Below are 15,470 nucleotides of genomic sequence, written 5' to 3'. Positions count from 1 at the left end.
CAGCGACATCCTGGTATTATGCCCGTATGCATTTGAATTTAGATTTCAGTCGCCTTCACCTCTTTCGATTTAATTGTACAGTGTTTTAATCACCAAATTTTTTTAAAATGATTTTCCAAATTTTGGCGATTTTTTTTTTTTTTTTTTTTTCCAGTGGTATTTTGTAATCATTTCCTTTAAATGGAAATTATTTAGGTCTGTCATAGGGTGACTTCTTAAAGGGGGCTTCCATATTCTACATCCGTGTGGTAGAGCATGCACTCCTACCTGTAGTTTTTATAGCATCTTTGGGCAGGCTGAAAACAGTTTGGTAAGGGCTCGTTCACACGACTGTATGGCTTTTTCAGTGTTTTGCGGGCGGAACCATCGAAATGAATGGTTCTGTATTCGGAACTCAAAAAACGGCCCGTATACTGAAAGCAAAAAACGTTCGTGTGAACGAGCCCTAAGGCTGTGTTCACACATTGGCATTCGGGTTTTCCCAGGACAATACTTATCAGTACCTTCCCTGCAGCCATTCAAATGGGACCCCTGTTCTCAGGTGGCAGTCTCAGCAGTCAGACCTCCCTCTGACCAGACACTTATCCCCTATGCCGTGAATAGGGGATAAATATTGGGAAAGCCCCTTTAATGGGGTTGTCTGGAAATACATTACTTTTAACAGATGCACGCAGCCAGCCTCCACTATTGAAAGAATCATCTGCTTCTTGCCGACCCTTCCTGTCTATCCATCTTCTGGTCCTCAGCTTGTTTACTTCTTTCCTGGTATGGCCATGTTTACCTGTCCTGCTGCAGCCAGCCACTGGCTTCAGCAGTGTCTCTTTTGGAGATGTCACCACTGAAGCAATTCATTGGCTTCAGAGGAGCAGGTGACCAACACCTATGCCGAGGAGGAAGTAAACAAGCCACTGACTGGAAGGTGGACACGCGGGAAGCCGCTTGCAGGACTGGAGCGGAGGCTCTCAGGTAAGTATGGTTCTTTCCATAGCGAAGGCAGGCTGCGGACATCTGTGAAAAGTTATTTATTCCAGGACAACTCCTTTAAAGTCTGATGTGTATTTCTGTAGAAATCCGAAGCTCACACCAATCTGCCAGTTGGAGTGCAACATATCCGCATGAAGATTATCTCCATTGTCATTTAATGGGGCTAATTCTCGGCTTTTCTGCACAAAATAAGGGTCCATTCACACGTCCGTATGTGTTTTGCGGACCACACATCGCCGACACTCGCAATTGTGGACAAGAATAGGACATGTTCTATCTTTTTGCGGATCCACAAATGCGGATGCGGACAGCACATTCCGGCCCCATTGAAAATGAATTAGTCCACACCTGTTCCGCAAAATTGCGGACGTGTGAATGGACCCTAAATGGGATGCTCCTTACAGTATTTCTAAGCCTGATGTAGAGATGAGGAAAATAACTCTGAACGAACTAAATTTATTACGAATTTGGCAAAACAATTCTACTGCCAAATGAATCCGAAGTTTTGTAATTCACGATATACCGCAAAAATGGGCGGCACCATTTTACCGTGAACATTGGCGGGGAAAAATGGGAGGGAGGAGGAAGCTGGAGGATCACATGACCCTGGGAGGGAGGGTAGCCTGCCCTGATTGGCTCAGAGGCAGACCTAGCCTGTGAGCCAGATCTTAGAGGCTAGTGTGAAACCAGCCTTAGTTTCATACTGTTGCTAGAAAAGTTCACGTTGCACTAAAAAATCTGCAATCAAATCAAAAAAATCCTGATTTGTTTCTGTAAATACTTTTTACTCAAGTTTCTACAGTCTACAGTTTGTAATTTGTTTATAGGCTCATTGCCAGCACCTCCAGCATCAATAACAATACTTTCGGCTGCAAATGCTGAGCAATTGCCCCTTTCTTTTTTCTAAAAACCATACCATGCATTTTTAGTGAACGCGTTTCGCATCCCCACCTAACCCTTGGTTAAACTTGATGAACTTAAACCGTATTAACTATGTAACATTGTGCTGCAGTAACAGCATTTGTATACCAGTTTCATTCCATGCACTGTATTAGCACTGTAAATTGTCAATACCAGTGTGCAGTGTTTAGAAGAAGTGGGAGGTTTAATTGTACCTCTCTCTGTAAATTACGTTAAAAAAAACCCACAATTTTGCTAGTGCTGTTTAATAATCTGTGTTCCAACCCTGTAACTTTTCATTTATAGGCCTCATAATAAAATGTCTGGTAAACAGAAGTGTGGAAAACGAAAGACCCAGGCCTCGGCATCCGAGAGTCAGAATGTAGTAGTGCTGATGTAGTAGTGCAAACAGCAGCACCATCCATCCTGCCAGTGGTAGTAGTAGCAGCAGGTCACAGCTACCCCTTACTTTCCCCTTTTACTTGCATCATCTCTGTTTTCAATGCTCCCCCTAGTGTGGTGCCTTATTTTCCTAAGAAGAGGCAGCAAAACCCCTTGTGCTATGGAAGATACTCAAGATAGTCTTCCTGTTGATTAGTTACAGTATGTGAGAAGCATCAGTGTAAGTGTTTGGTTCAGGCCGAGGTGCGGGACTCCATGCTATGTTCTTGGTGATTGTGGTGGTAGTAACAGTAATAGCACTTGTAGCCATGGTGGTGGAGGTAAGGGCAGTGGTTACGACGGTGGCACTCGGGGCAAATACACAGCATGGAATCAGGAGGATGGGGCCAAGGAGCCCACAATGACATATCACAGTCTGATTTAAGGGGCGGGAAGGGTAAGGACTATGGTGAGGATTGTGTGTTGGATAGGACTGGGAGCTGGATTGGGTTATGAGGAAGAGGAGGAGACATCAGAGGAGGAGTGTGGTAGCTGCTGCGGCAGTAAGGGGCAGTGGCAATGTACCGCCAAAACCTTTAAAAAAATAAAATAAAAATCTGACAGGGTCACTTGTCTGACTTTTTGCCTGGTGTCAATTTTTTTTCTTCTGAAAAATGTTTTAAAATTGTCTAATTTTCTAAATGACTGTGGCCTTTACCTAGCACATACTGTGTTCCCTGACCCAGTGAAATTCTGGGCAGACAAATGGCCAAAACTTGCCCAGTTTGCTGTCGCTGTACTGTCTTTTCCTGCCTCCAGTGTCATCTCAGAGATGGTTTTCAGCACGACAGGTGACGTGGTCACACCTAAACAGACAAACTTGTCCTCCACCAGTGTACAAAATATCATGCTCGTCAAAATGAATGAGGCATGGATCTGTGAGGAAGTTCATACACAACCGGCTGGGACCGTTTAATAGAATTGCCATTGGTGGCTATTGATCACTGGCCCCATCATGCCACTGTTGCCGTCTGCCTGCTAACCATCATGTCCCATACTGTATGGCTGCCGCTACTGCCACCACCCCAGCTGCAACTCCCCCTACTGCCACTACCACTAGCCCTACCCAGTCGCCACTATTACTACTACTACCTGTACACAGCTGCACAGACATCTACTCCTTTGTCTGTTCCATGCTGTGCTGCTACTACTGCCACTACTACTGCTGCCACACACACATCTACTGCCTTGTCTGTTCCATGCTGTGCTGCTACTACTGCCACTACTACTGCTGCCACACACACATCTACTCCTTTGTCTGTTCCATGCTGTGCTGCTACTACTGCCACTACTACTGCTGCCACACACACATCTACTGCCTTGTCTGTTCCATGCTGTGCTGCTACTACTGCCACTACTACTGCTGCCACCCCTACACTGCCACACGCAAATCTACTGCCTTGTCTGTTCCATGCTGTGCTGCTACTGCTGCCACCCCTACACTGCCACACGCAAATCTACTGCCTTGTCTGTTCCATGCTGTGCTGCTACTACTGCCACTACTACTGCTGCCACCCCTACACTGCCACACGCAAATCTACTGCCTTGTCTGTTCCATGCTGTGCTGCTACTACTGCCACCCCTACACTGCCACACACACATCTACTGCCTTGTCTGTTTTATGCTGTGCTGCCCACTACTGCCACTACTACTGCTGCCACCCCTACACTGCCACACGCACATTACTGCCTTGTCTGTTTTATGCTGTGCTGCTACTACTGCCACTACTACTGCTGCCACCCCTACACTGCCACACGCACATTACTGCCTTGTCTGTTCCATGCTGTGCTGCTACTACTGCCACTACTACTGCTGCCACCCCTACACTGCCACACACACATTACTGCCTTGTCTGTTCCATGCTGTGCTGCTACTACTGCCACTACTACTGCTGCCACCCCTACACTGCCACACACACATTACTGCCTTGTCTGTTTCATGCTGTGCTGCTACTGCTGTTGCTACTATTGCAGTCACATGCCAATGTTACCCTACCCTTTCCACATCTACACTCTACTGCTGCTACTCCCAATTAAAAGGCATAATTTTTCCAGAGACTTTCTGTTGTCCTGTGTAAAAGTTATTTAACCCCTTCCCGACTTCCACCACAATAGTACGGCGGATGTCCGGTCTTTAAAGATTGTGCCCGCTTTGGAGCAGACCGGGTGCCTGCTGGTTCACACAGCAGACACCCTGTGCTAATTTCCACGATTGGCAGTTATGCCAATCGCGGCTGTTTGACCCCTCTGATACCGTGGTCAAATGTGACCACGGCATCTGAGAGGCCGAAAACACTGAAGCACGTGCTTGCCAGACAGGAATGCCTCACCTGGGCGGAGATCAGGGAAGGCGTTCTACTGTAGTAGTGAGCCAGACCCTTTAGTATGCTTCTGGGCTTATTACTTGTATATTACAATTCAGGCCAGCAGGTGGCAGCACTGAATTGTAATATAGCAATCTTTGTATATAGGGTAAATGATTAAAAAAAGTTAAACAAAATAAAAAATCTAAACACCCCCTTCCCCAAATTAAAAATGAATTAACAATCAAAAAATCACGTGAGTCATCTCGTCCAAAAGCTCTTGTATTATTTAAATATAAAAATATTTATCTTGTACATTGAATGGCGTAACAGAAGACGAAATCAAAATGACCGATACGCCGCCTTTTCTTCGCTTCACCTTCCCCCAAAAATTGACAAAATTTTCAAAAGTTTTTGTTTGTTTTAGTATTAAAACACAAGAAACACTGTAGAAATATGGTATTGCCGTGATCATACTGACCTGAAGAATGAAGCGCACAAGTCCGTTTTACCACATAGTGAACCCATAAAACTGTGGTCGAATTGCATTTTTTTTTCCAATTCCACCCCATTTGGAATCTTTTTTTCAGCTTCCCACTACATAGTATGCAATATTAAATGGTGCCATTAGGAAGTATAACATTTCCCACAAAAATCAAGTCATGGCTATGTGAATGGAAAAATAAAAAAGGGCTCCAGGAAGACAGGGAGTGAAAAAGGAAAATGTAAAAACGGAAAATCGCCCTGTCAGGAAAAGGTTAAAGGAGTTCCAATCCACTTGTTATGACCCAAAATTTAGCCACGTAAAAGGACTTACATGATTCTGAATATAACCATGACTTCCAGAATGATGGGGGTTATTGTTTATGCCATTGGCTGCAGTCACAAGACTGGAAAACAATCTACAACTGAAGGTCATATTGTTTTATTTTGTCAAACAGCTTTATTGATTATAGAACAAAAAAACACTACGGACCTCAGAAAGACTAGTCTTGTTGCCTATAGCAACCAATCACCGTGTAGCTTTCAGTTTGCCCAGAATTCAGCTTAAAACAAAAAAAATATTAAGTGGAGCTCCGATTGGTTGTTATGGGCAACGTTTCTCTTCAGTGGGATATATAGTTGTCTATAGCAGCAAGTCACAGCGCAGCTTTCAATTTCAATGAAAGCTGCTCTGTGATTGGTTGTTATCGGCAAAAAGATCGGCCTTCCTGTTCTGTGGGGCATAGTAATAGATTTAGGAACCAATCGCAATGCAGATTTCATGTTCCACGAGCACTATATGAAATTAAAGCTGTTCTGTGATTGGTTGCGTTTCTTGTCAGTGGGGAATATTATTGCCCATAGCAACAAATCACGGTGCAGCTTTCATTTTCTACTGGCACTATAAGCAATGAAAGCTGCTCTGTGATTGGTTGCCATAGGCAACAAAGCCAGCTTCTCTTTTAAACTGTTATATATGTTGTTCCTACGTGTTCCCCCAGTAGTTATTTATTATTGTGTGTATATAGCACTTACATATGCCGCAGCTCTGTACAGATGGTCACTATTTACTGTTACATTCTCTAAATTCCATTATTTTTGGGTTGACTTTGCACTTTTCTCCAGTAAATCCTAGCCATACTGTACGCTGCACAAGACTGAAATCCTCAGAAACCTCTTCCCGTTAGGCAGTGTAAGACCCTGACAAGACGCGGGTGTAAAACTTCTTTATGTGACACCTGAGATTTGCTGACCCGCATTATGCACACCAGCGTTTCGAATTCCTGCCACTTACGTTGCATTTCCAATTTCCATACGGACAAAGAGGAATCTGCAGGCTAAGCGGCCCGAGCCGTCATGGCGTGGTTAATGAGAGAGATTCTTCTTCTTGTGCGTTCCTGCAGAGAGTCATTTTCACAATATCTTCGTAGAGCGGAAAGCTGAAATCTCCCGTCGGCTCGGGGCAGACTACCTAGATTTACGGTAGTTCCTCCATCTACTGTGTTTAATGGCAGGAACCAAAACCCCATTGTATATGACTGTTATAATCCCTGGATATTTGCATAAGCCCCATTGCTGTACAGTATCTGTACATACCGCCATGTTGTACTGCACTGTGGGCTCCTATGTAGCACTGGGGCAGCCTGGCCCTCCGACTCCCACAGGACAGCATTTACCTTGGTGCAAATTCCATCAGGTTTACTTGCCACGCACCCATTATAGGTCAGTGAGGTCTGTCGGCCACCAGTAGTATCTATTATACTACAGATTCAGTCTTCCTGACAGGTTCCCTTCAAAGGTGGACATGGACGTCTTCTGTTTTGCTTGACAATAGGCTTGTGTCAGGGTCTGAAAGCTCAATTTCCATCTGCATGATTGGAAGTGTACTGTACTTTATCTATCGATGTGGGCTAGATACAGGGTGGATCGGAAATTTAAAGTGCCCCTACTTGTTGTAAGTGGGTCCAGTTTACAGCAGGTAGACGGGGTCAGAAAACCTAGCCAAGCATCCATGTGTATAGGGTCTCATTTGGCCAGTAGCTATCTAAAGTGCGTGGTCAGCTTTACCATAGCTGATATATACCAATGCTGCAAACTGCATACTGCACACCTCAGCTGCTGCAGAACCTCATATTATAGATGTTGTAGAACTGCATAATACACACCTCAGATGCTGCAGAACCCTATAATTCACACCTCAGCTGCTGCAGAACATCATGATGCATACCTCTGATGTATAACCTCATACTGCACACCTCAGCTGCTGCAGAACCTCATATTATAGATGTTGTAGAACTGCATAATACACACCTCAGATGCTGCAGAACCCTATAATTCACACCTCAGCTGCTGCAGAACATCATGATGCATACCTCTGATGTAAAACCTCATACTGCACACCTCAGCTGCTGCAGAACCTCATATTATAGATGTTGTAGAACTGCATAATACACACCTCAGATGCTGCAGAACCCTATAATTCACACCTCAGCTGCTGCAGAACATCATGATGCATACCTCTGATGTAAAACCTCATACTGCACACCTCAGCTGCTGCAGAACCTCATATTATAGAGGTTGTAGAACTGCATAATACACACTTCAGATGCTGCAGAACCTTATAATTAGAATATTGTGAAAAGGTTCAATATTCTAGGCATCCAAATTATAACAAATAAAGGCTTGAAATATCTCACTTTGCATGTAGAGTCTCTCATATACTAGTTTCATCTTTTAAGTTGTATTACTTAAATAAATTAACTTTGCACAATATTCAAATTTTTCGAGTTTCACCTGTATATCATTTATTACTGTATAATGTATTTTTTAGAATATATTTAACCATTTTATTTAACTTTGTTTATTTTTTTAGACATGAGCATGATTGCTAGTAAAATACACTGCAACACTTCTGTATTGCAATGTATTATGCCTGCTGTCGTAACACTTACAGATGTATAGGTGTACTAAGATGGCAGCCTCTAAGGGGCTGTACGACTGACTGCACTAACCTCTTGACGTCACAGGCCTGGGAGTAGGCTAACTGAAGCGCCTTGACCCCCCACCAATCAGATATTGATGACTTATCCTGAGGATAGACCATCAATATCAAAATCTTGGACAATCCCTTGATTCTAAATAGGTGTAAACTGTATGCTTTAGTCTCCCCCTAGTGGCAGCTGCAGGCAGACAAGAGTTTCTCATTTAACTCTGTTTGTGCAAGGCTTTCGTAACTCTGTATCTGAAAAGTGGACCTTAGACCTTTATTACAAAATTTATCCAAAGTGGAGTTAAAAGGTGAACATTCTATGTTTCATAATAGTACCGTATGTGCTACTACTCTGCATATCGTGCCTAGACGACCATTGCTGATTGACTGTTACCTTAGCCTCTACTGTGCATTGTATCTGCATTTATGAATGGCCCCTGCGAGGGTCACTGTGATATTATATGTGCCATACTTGTCATATTACTCTTCAATAAAACGAGTTTAAAAAAAAAAAGGTGAACATTCACTTTAAGGAACCCTGACCATAATTTGCAGGATAGCATTAACAAGTGTTTTGAGCCGTTTGTATCTGTCCTTGCTTCCCCACCGTTCTTCTAATTGCAAACCTTCTTTAATTCAGATTCCAGATTCCATCATTTCTCGTGGGGTGCAGGTACTACCACGAGACACTGCATCACTCAGCACCACTCCCTCAGAATCACCGCGGGCGCAGGCTACATCAAGGCTTTCCACTGCTTCCTGTCCAACGCCAAAAGTAAGTAGATGTCAATGTGTAATTGTTCATAACTTCGGCAAGCATAGGCTCACAGAAGAGTCGCTTACAAGTGAGTATAATCCGACTTCATTTATTATTTGTCTGCATGGTGATTGATATTGTAATTATAAAAATATATGGTAAGATTATAAATTGCCAAGCAAGCACGAAGGTCATCTGACGTCTGACTCCATGTTCACAGTCAAAATGGCTCTGAAGAGTTAAATGTGTGGAGCAATAGGATTAAAGACCCATCTCAAGGCTACACTTTTGACTTAGAAATATTCTCCATTTTATTAGAGTAGCTGTTTGTAAGTACGGCAAAATCCCCACCCGTTTGTAGACAGCTCCTCCAGGGTTTAACCACTACCAGCAATCTATAGGCAGAGAAAATGAGCGACCTTCAGACACTCTTGAGTCTGCACGTATTTGACTCGGGATAACACATGGACCCCATTGTAATCAATGGGGTCATTCATACATTAGTTTTTTTTTATGGGGACCCTTGGTCTGCATAAGAAAAATCTTACAGCATGTCCTCTTCTGGCCTGAATATCGGATCTGAAAAGCCTATGCCTTCAGACTGCACCTTAAAGAGCTCTTGGTCTGCAAACCACGGCCAATAATAAAAATTCAAAAAATGCCAACGTCTGATTATGGCTTGAAACGTATATTCTCAAAGACTTCGGAAATTTTGTAAATTGTCATCTTGAAGGATTTCTTTGACTGTTAATAATAAAAAAAAAAAAAGAATTCCATGGTGTAAAAGGAATCATTACTCAGTTTATTGATCCCTTTCTGCCCCTGTACCAGTGATTCACATACCCATGCCAGTCACTGCTTCCCGGTCCCTCTTGACACCAGAAAATGCCTGCTTAGCCAATCACTGGCCATAGGAGTGACCCTTCTCAGGCAATGGTTGGTTGAGCGGGCTTTTCCTGTGTGTCTAAAGGGACCAGGAAGTGAGGACCAGCAGGGAACTGTGAAGCGATGGGATTGGAAAGGTTAGTATTGACTTATTTTATTATTTTTTCACCATGGAGGGGCAAACGCTTTAAAATGAATACATGCATACCTCTGATTGATTGTGTTTCTTGTTCCAATTCTTAATAAATGCAAAATGAAGCTTTATCAAAGATGTCATACCAAATTGTTGGTGTAGAGTCTGTGCAACTCCTTTATATATCTGGCTGCTGTGCTGCTTCCACATAGTTGCAAACTAGCTACTGTGGGCTCCAAGGCTGATGTCTGCTAAGGGGCATTCTTCTCCCCCCTAACTAATTTCATAGTGTGATAGTACGGCTAGGATTCGTACCTATGCTAGTTTCTTGAGGGGAGAAAAACAATCGGAGAAGGACCTGCCAAGTGGGTGACAGAGGACATCACCTAGGCTGTATAATGGGGAAGGGTGTAGATCACACACAACAAATGAGAGCACTGTGTCTACAGAATGAGAAAACCGTAAAGGAAGGAAGCTGTGCCAGTGCATGAGAACTCCTGAATGCAGCAGATTTCTCAATTTACAGCCTACAAGGCTAACACCCACTAGAGCAAAGTTTCATATCAAGGTGCAGGAAGATTAATAAAGCAATGCAGATTGCCACCTTAATGACCATAGAACCTTTTTAAGCTCCTCTGGAAAAAATATTCTTTCCTCATCAAAAGTGTACCTACCCTTTAAGTTAACATGTAATGCAGATATTGTTTATTCCGGTTTTATGCTTTTAGTTTTTCTGGTAAAAAAAACATTTAGCCACATGTGTAGAAATGACTGGCAAGCAGATATCTGACTATACTAAAGTACTTCATTTTTTATTTGTGACATTACTATTCTGCACACCTATGGAGATTTGTTTTTAGTAAAAAAAAAAAAAAATCATGCCACTATGTTTGGTGCCATCAGTAGAAAGTTTTAATGCCAACCACTGGGGCAAAACTTGTGTTGGGTTTAAAGGGGATCTGTCACCAGGAACTTCACTGGTAAACCAGACACAATGCGTTGTAGGGCTTTCTCAGCTGAATGTAATGATACCTTTCGCTTAGCGATCCGTAGCTCCATTCTAGAGAAAAAGTACTTTTAGTCCATATGCAAACGAGCAATTAAGTGCAGCGAGGGCAGGCCCAACTTTGTGCACCCTTACTACGCCCACTTCCTCTGTCTGACCATTCCTCTCCTTGACAGGGGCAGGCAAGATGACTGTGCAGGAACCTGGAGAGGGAGGGGTTGGCAAAGGAAGCAGGAGGAGCAAGGATGCACAGAGTGGCTTGGGTCCACCCTCAATGCACTTAACTGCTCATTTGCATACAGTTTAAAAGTTATTTTTTTTCCGGAGTGAAACAAAAGATCGTGAAGTGAAAGGTATCATTACATTCAGCTGAGCTAGGCCTTCAAGGCAGTATGCCCGCTTTACCAGTGAAATTCCTGGTGGCAGAATCCCGTTACACAACTATCCCGGAAGTCCATGCCAAACGGAAGCCCAAAGGCATTTTTACCTTTGGGTTTGTGTCAAAATTATAGTTACCATGAGGTCTTATATTAAGTTTGCCGTAGCATCAAGTCACTTTTCAGGTGTCATTTTTTTTACAAATAAAGCTTATACAAGGATGGTGCCACAGGCCATACTGCTGTTTTGTAATTTTTATTGTGCTTCTATCACACCTCCAGTGATTTTCATCTTTGAATCCATCACGTGTTTTACATAAAGTACTTGGATTTTCAAATTGTTGTAGACCAAAGGTCAGCCAACAATCCGAAAAAAAAATGAAAATGGAGGTTTTCCAGTAATGATTTAAAATGGCCACCAGCAACTTCTCCTAGAATGTGAGGCGGGCTAGTTGCCACTACTTGCAGAACTGCCTGTGGGTGAAAGGTGCGGGGTCCCACTACATTGCTCTTCAACAGATAGTAATGATGTGTTCCTGCCTATGATATGCTATCATGGCTGAGCAGCCTGACAGGAACACTCAATAGTATATGCAAGTGCCAGAGCGTAGTGTGTAGTGAGGCCTTGTACCCCCCTAGTAATGATGTGTTCCTGCCTATGATATGCTATCATGGCTGAGCAGCCTGACAGGAACACTCAGTAGTATATGCAAGTGCCAGAGCGTAGTGTGTAGTGAGGCCTTGTACCCCCCTAGTAATGATGTGTTCCTGCCTATGATATGCTATCATGGCTGAGCAGCCTGACAGGAACACTCAATAGTATATGCAAGTGCCAGAGCATAGTGTGTAGTGAGGCCTTGTACCCCCCTAGTAATGATGTGTTCCTGCCTATGATATGCTATCATGGCTGAGCAGCCTGACAGGAACACTCAGTAGTATATGCAAGTGCCAGAGCGTAGTGTGTAGTGAGGCCTTGTACCCCCCTAGTAATGATGTGTTCCTGCCTATGATATGCTATCATGGCTGAGCAGCCTGACAGGAACACTCAATAGTATATGCAAGTGCCAGAGCGTAGTGTGTAGTGAGGCCTTGTACCCCCCTAGTAATGATGTGTTCCTGCCTATGATATGCTATCATGGCTGAGCAGCCTGACAGGAACACTCAGTAGTATATGCAAGTGCCAGAGCGTAGTGTGTAGTGAGGCCTTGTACCCCCCTAGTAATGATGTGTTCCTGCCTATGATATGCTATCATGGCTGAGCAGCCTGACAGGAACACTCAATAGTATATGCAAGTGCCAGAGCATAGTGTGTAGTGAGGCCTTGTACCCCCCTAGTAATGATGTGTTCCTGCCTATGATATGCTATCATGGCTGAGCAGCCTGACAGGAACACTCAGTAGTATATGCAAGTGCCAGAGCGTAGTGTGTAGTGAGGCCTTGTACCCCCCTAGTAATGATGTGTTCCTGCCTATGATATGCTATCATGGCTGAGCAGCCTGACAGGAACACTTAGTAGTATATGCAAGTGCCAGAGCGTAGTGTGTAGTGAGGCCTTGTACCCCCCTAGTAATGATGTGTTCCTGCCTATGATATGCTATCATGGCTGAGCAGCCTGACAGGAACACTTAGTAGTATATGCAAGTGCCAGAGCGTAGTGTGTAGTGAGGCCTTGTACCCCCCTAGTAATGATGTGTTCCTGCCTATGATATGCTATCATGGCTGAGCAGCCTGACAGGAACACTTACTAGTATATGCAAGTGCCAGAGCATAGTGTGTAGTGAGGCCTTGTACCCCCCTAGGCAGCTCTGCAAGTGGTGGCAACCAGTCCTCCTCTGACAGCCATTTTAAATAATTCCCAGATACCTCCTTTAAAGAAAAAAATCCTTACATACAGTATAACGGTCAGGAATAGCTGCTGGAAGAAGTGAAACTATGCTTAGGACTGGAGCTTCTTCAGGATCCTGTACAAAAGACAGTGTTCCAGAAAAATACAGTACACTATACTGTAGAGAGGCTCTATTAGACAGCCAATCAGTGCATACTCTTCAGTTTTACTGGTGAAAAGCTAAGCTAGACACATCTGTCTCAGATCTCCAGTGTGGTGTTACGGTGCCCCAAGAAAGACCTTTGTGTCTTGAAAATATTGTAACCAAATGTTTGGGAAATTTCAGCTCCGAAGACTTCAGAATTGTAAATGCAGCTCTGGAGTTAAAGACAGACTGTGAATCAGGACTAATACAGGTTACCTTATGCAATGTACTAATGCTCTTTACAAAGTTGTTTTTATGAAGTTTGACCTAAATTGGCATTTTAACCTTGGAAGATCCTATTATACTGTATGTTCTAGTATCCATCTGTAAAAGCTGTGCCATGCCCGCATTCTCATGACAAGTAATATAAGCAGTACAAAATGTATAATAATCTGTGAAAAAAGGAGGAAAGGCAAAAACTGATGACATAAAAAAACTTGCAAATATGTGTATGAAATATAATATATAATATTATATGTATTGGGCAAAGCATGAACGTTAAGTGCAAGTGACTGATAATTCCAAAGGTTTTTAATAGAGAATCCGTCCTTGTATGTGCTGCCAACCAGAATTGATCACATCTTTTGCCTTCTAGTCAATGGAAGCCTATTTTTGGGTCAGACTCCCCCCCCCTGGGAATTTTTCTTCTCATTTTTATATATATATTTTTTTGCTTCAAAATAAAGCAATTGTTATTCTCTGATGTGTGAGATGCTATGTGAATGCAGAAGTATTCACCCACACACAGTTTGTCTCTAGAGATTATGGATGTACCGGAGATACATGCCTTACCCTATAGAATAGAAAAATAAAATATGCCATTACCTCTATGGATATATATTGTAACAGAACGGAACACTAAAGGGGTTGTCTGGCAGGATACATAGTTTTATTTTTTCCGCTTAAATACTTACAGGGTCCCCAATGGTCTCTGCTACTTGGTCCCATGTCAAATGCAAGAAATGCCCACTTAGTCAAACACTGGCTGTGACGGCGCCCTGCCTATCAAAATGTCAAGGCATATCAAAATGTGACCGGAAAGTGGAGACCAGAAAGGACAATGGTGGGGGATCAGTGTTCCTATTCTGCCCCTTTTCTATAAAGTTTTATGGGGTTGTCCGGCCAAGGGGCCGACAAGCCCACTGGTCGTAACCTGTGCACCGTTAAAAAAGATAAAAAAAAAATATAACTCACCTGTCCTGGCCACTACCATTCCCTTGGCTTCTGTGGCCAGTCACTGCAGTGACATGCCATTCTAGCACTTGACCAGTGAAGTCAGTGACTGGCTGCAGTGGTCAATGGACCAAGCCATTTCCTGTCCAGTGGGGACCGGAAGCAGACGGGAATTGGGTAGCAGGCCAAATCAATATGTGCCCATTGTAGGTGTTTTTAAGAGGGGTCACATTGGGCACTCTGCCTAATATATGGCTACACAGTGTAATGAAGAGGAAGCAGAGCTTACATGGAGTGCTGTCTCCTCTTCAAACAACTGATCCGCTGGGGTGTCGGGACCCAGCTGATCAGATATTGATGACCTATCCTGACGATAGGTCATCAATATGTATGGCCTGCACAACCCCTTTGTTTTTCAGAAATTTTTGCTACTGTAGCTCTATTGTGGGATCAGACCAGCAGGACTAACCTTAGTTTCCTTTGAACATCAGTGATTCCTGAACCCCCTTGACCCTGTTGCTAATTGTCTCTCCTTGGACTATTTTTGGTAGGTACTAGCCTCTACAAGCCCTTCCATTTAGAATCCCTTGGCCCTTGTCAGCTTTGCTCAGATCCTTGCATTTGCCCATTTTTCCTTAGGTACATCAGCTTCAGTAACTGACTGTTCACTTGCTGCCTAATATATCCGACACCTTCACATTGCACATAACTAGATGTTATTTCTTTCCCCCCTGTTTAATGGTATGGCTGATCATCATGTACTTATAGTATATGTGAGTGGATCTTACAGGTTTGTGCCCTTCTTATTTTATTATCACAAAATCTTTGCACTCTGCCCATGTGTTTGCTGACACGGCCCTGACCAGTATAGGCTTCATTATCAAAGCAATGGCATAAGACTAATATAGCCCAGAAGGTCATGTGCTGACCGAAATCGCCTCAGTTGGCCTCTGAAAAAAGTTTCTCAGTACCAACGAAATTTATAATTGCATTTTGACCAATTGGTTGCA

At 43.3% G+C, this 15,470-nt stretch overlaps 1 protein-coding gene across 13 annotated transcripts in view; it reads left to right on the top strand.

Annotated features, from left to right (window-relative positions):
• Positions 1–15,470, top strand: part of GPHN (gephyrin) — a 260,432-nt gene that overhangs the window by 155,736 nt on the left and 89,226 nt on the right. For all 13 annotated transcript variants that reach the window (XM_044271635.1, XM_044271633.1, XM_044271629.1 and 10 more), the window contains exon 11: positions 8,740–8,874. In XM_044271635.1, coding sequence (XP_044127570.1) covers positions 8,740–8,874 — 135 coding nt within the window. The remainder of the gene's footprint in view (positions 1–8,739; positions 8,875–15,470) is intronic.

Source organism: Bufo gargarizans, chromosome 11, assembly GCF_014858855.1.
Source record: "Bufo gargarizans isolate SCDJY-AF-19 chromosome 11, ASM1485885v1, whole genome shotgun sequence".
NCBI classification, from domain to species: Eukaryota; Metazoa; Chordata; class Amphibia; order Anura; family Bufonidae; genus Bufo; species Bufo gargarizans.
The sequence above is the reverse complement of the archived record's forward strand: the minus strand, read 5'-3'. Positions and strand labels throughout refer to the sequence as shown.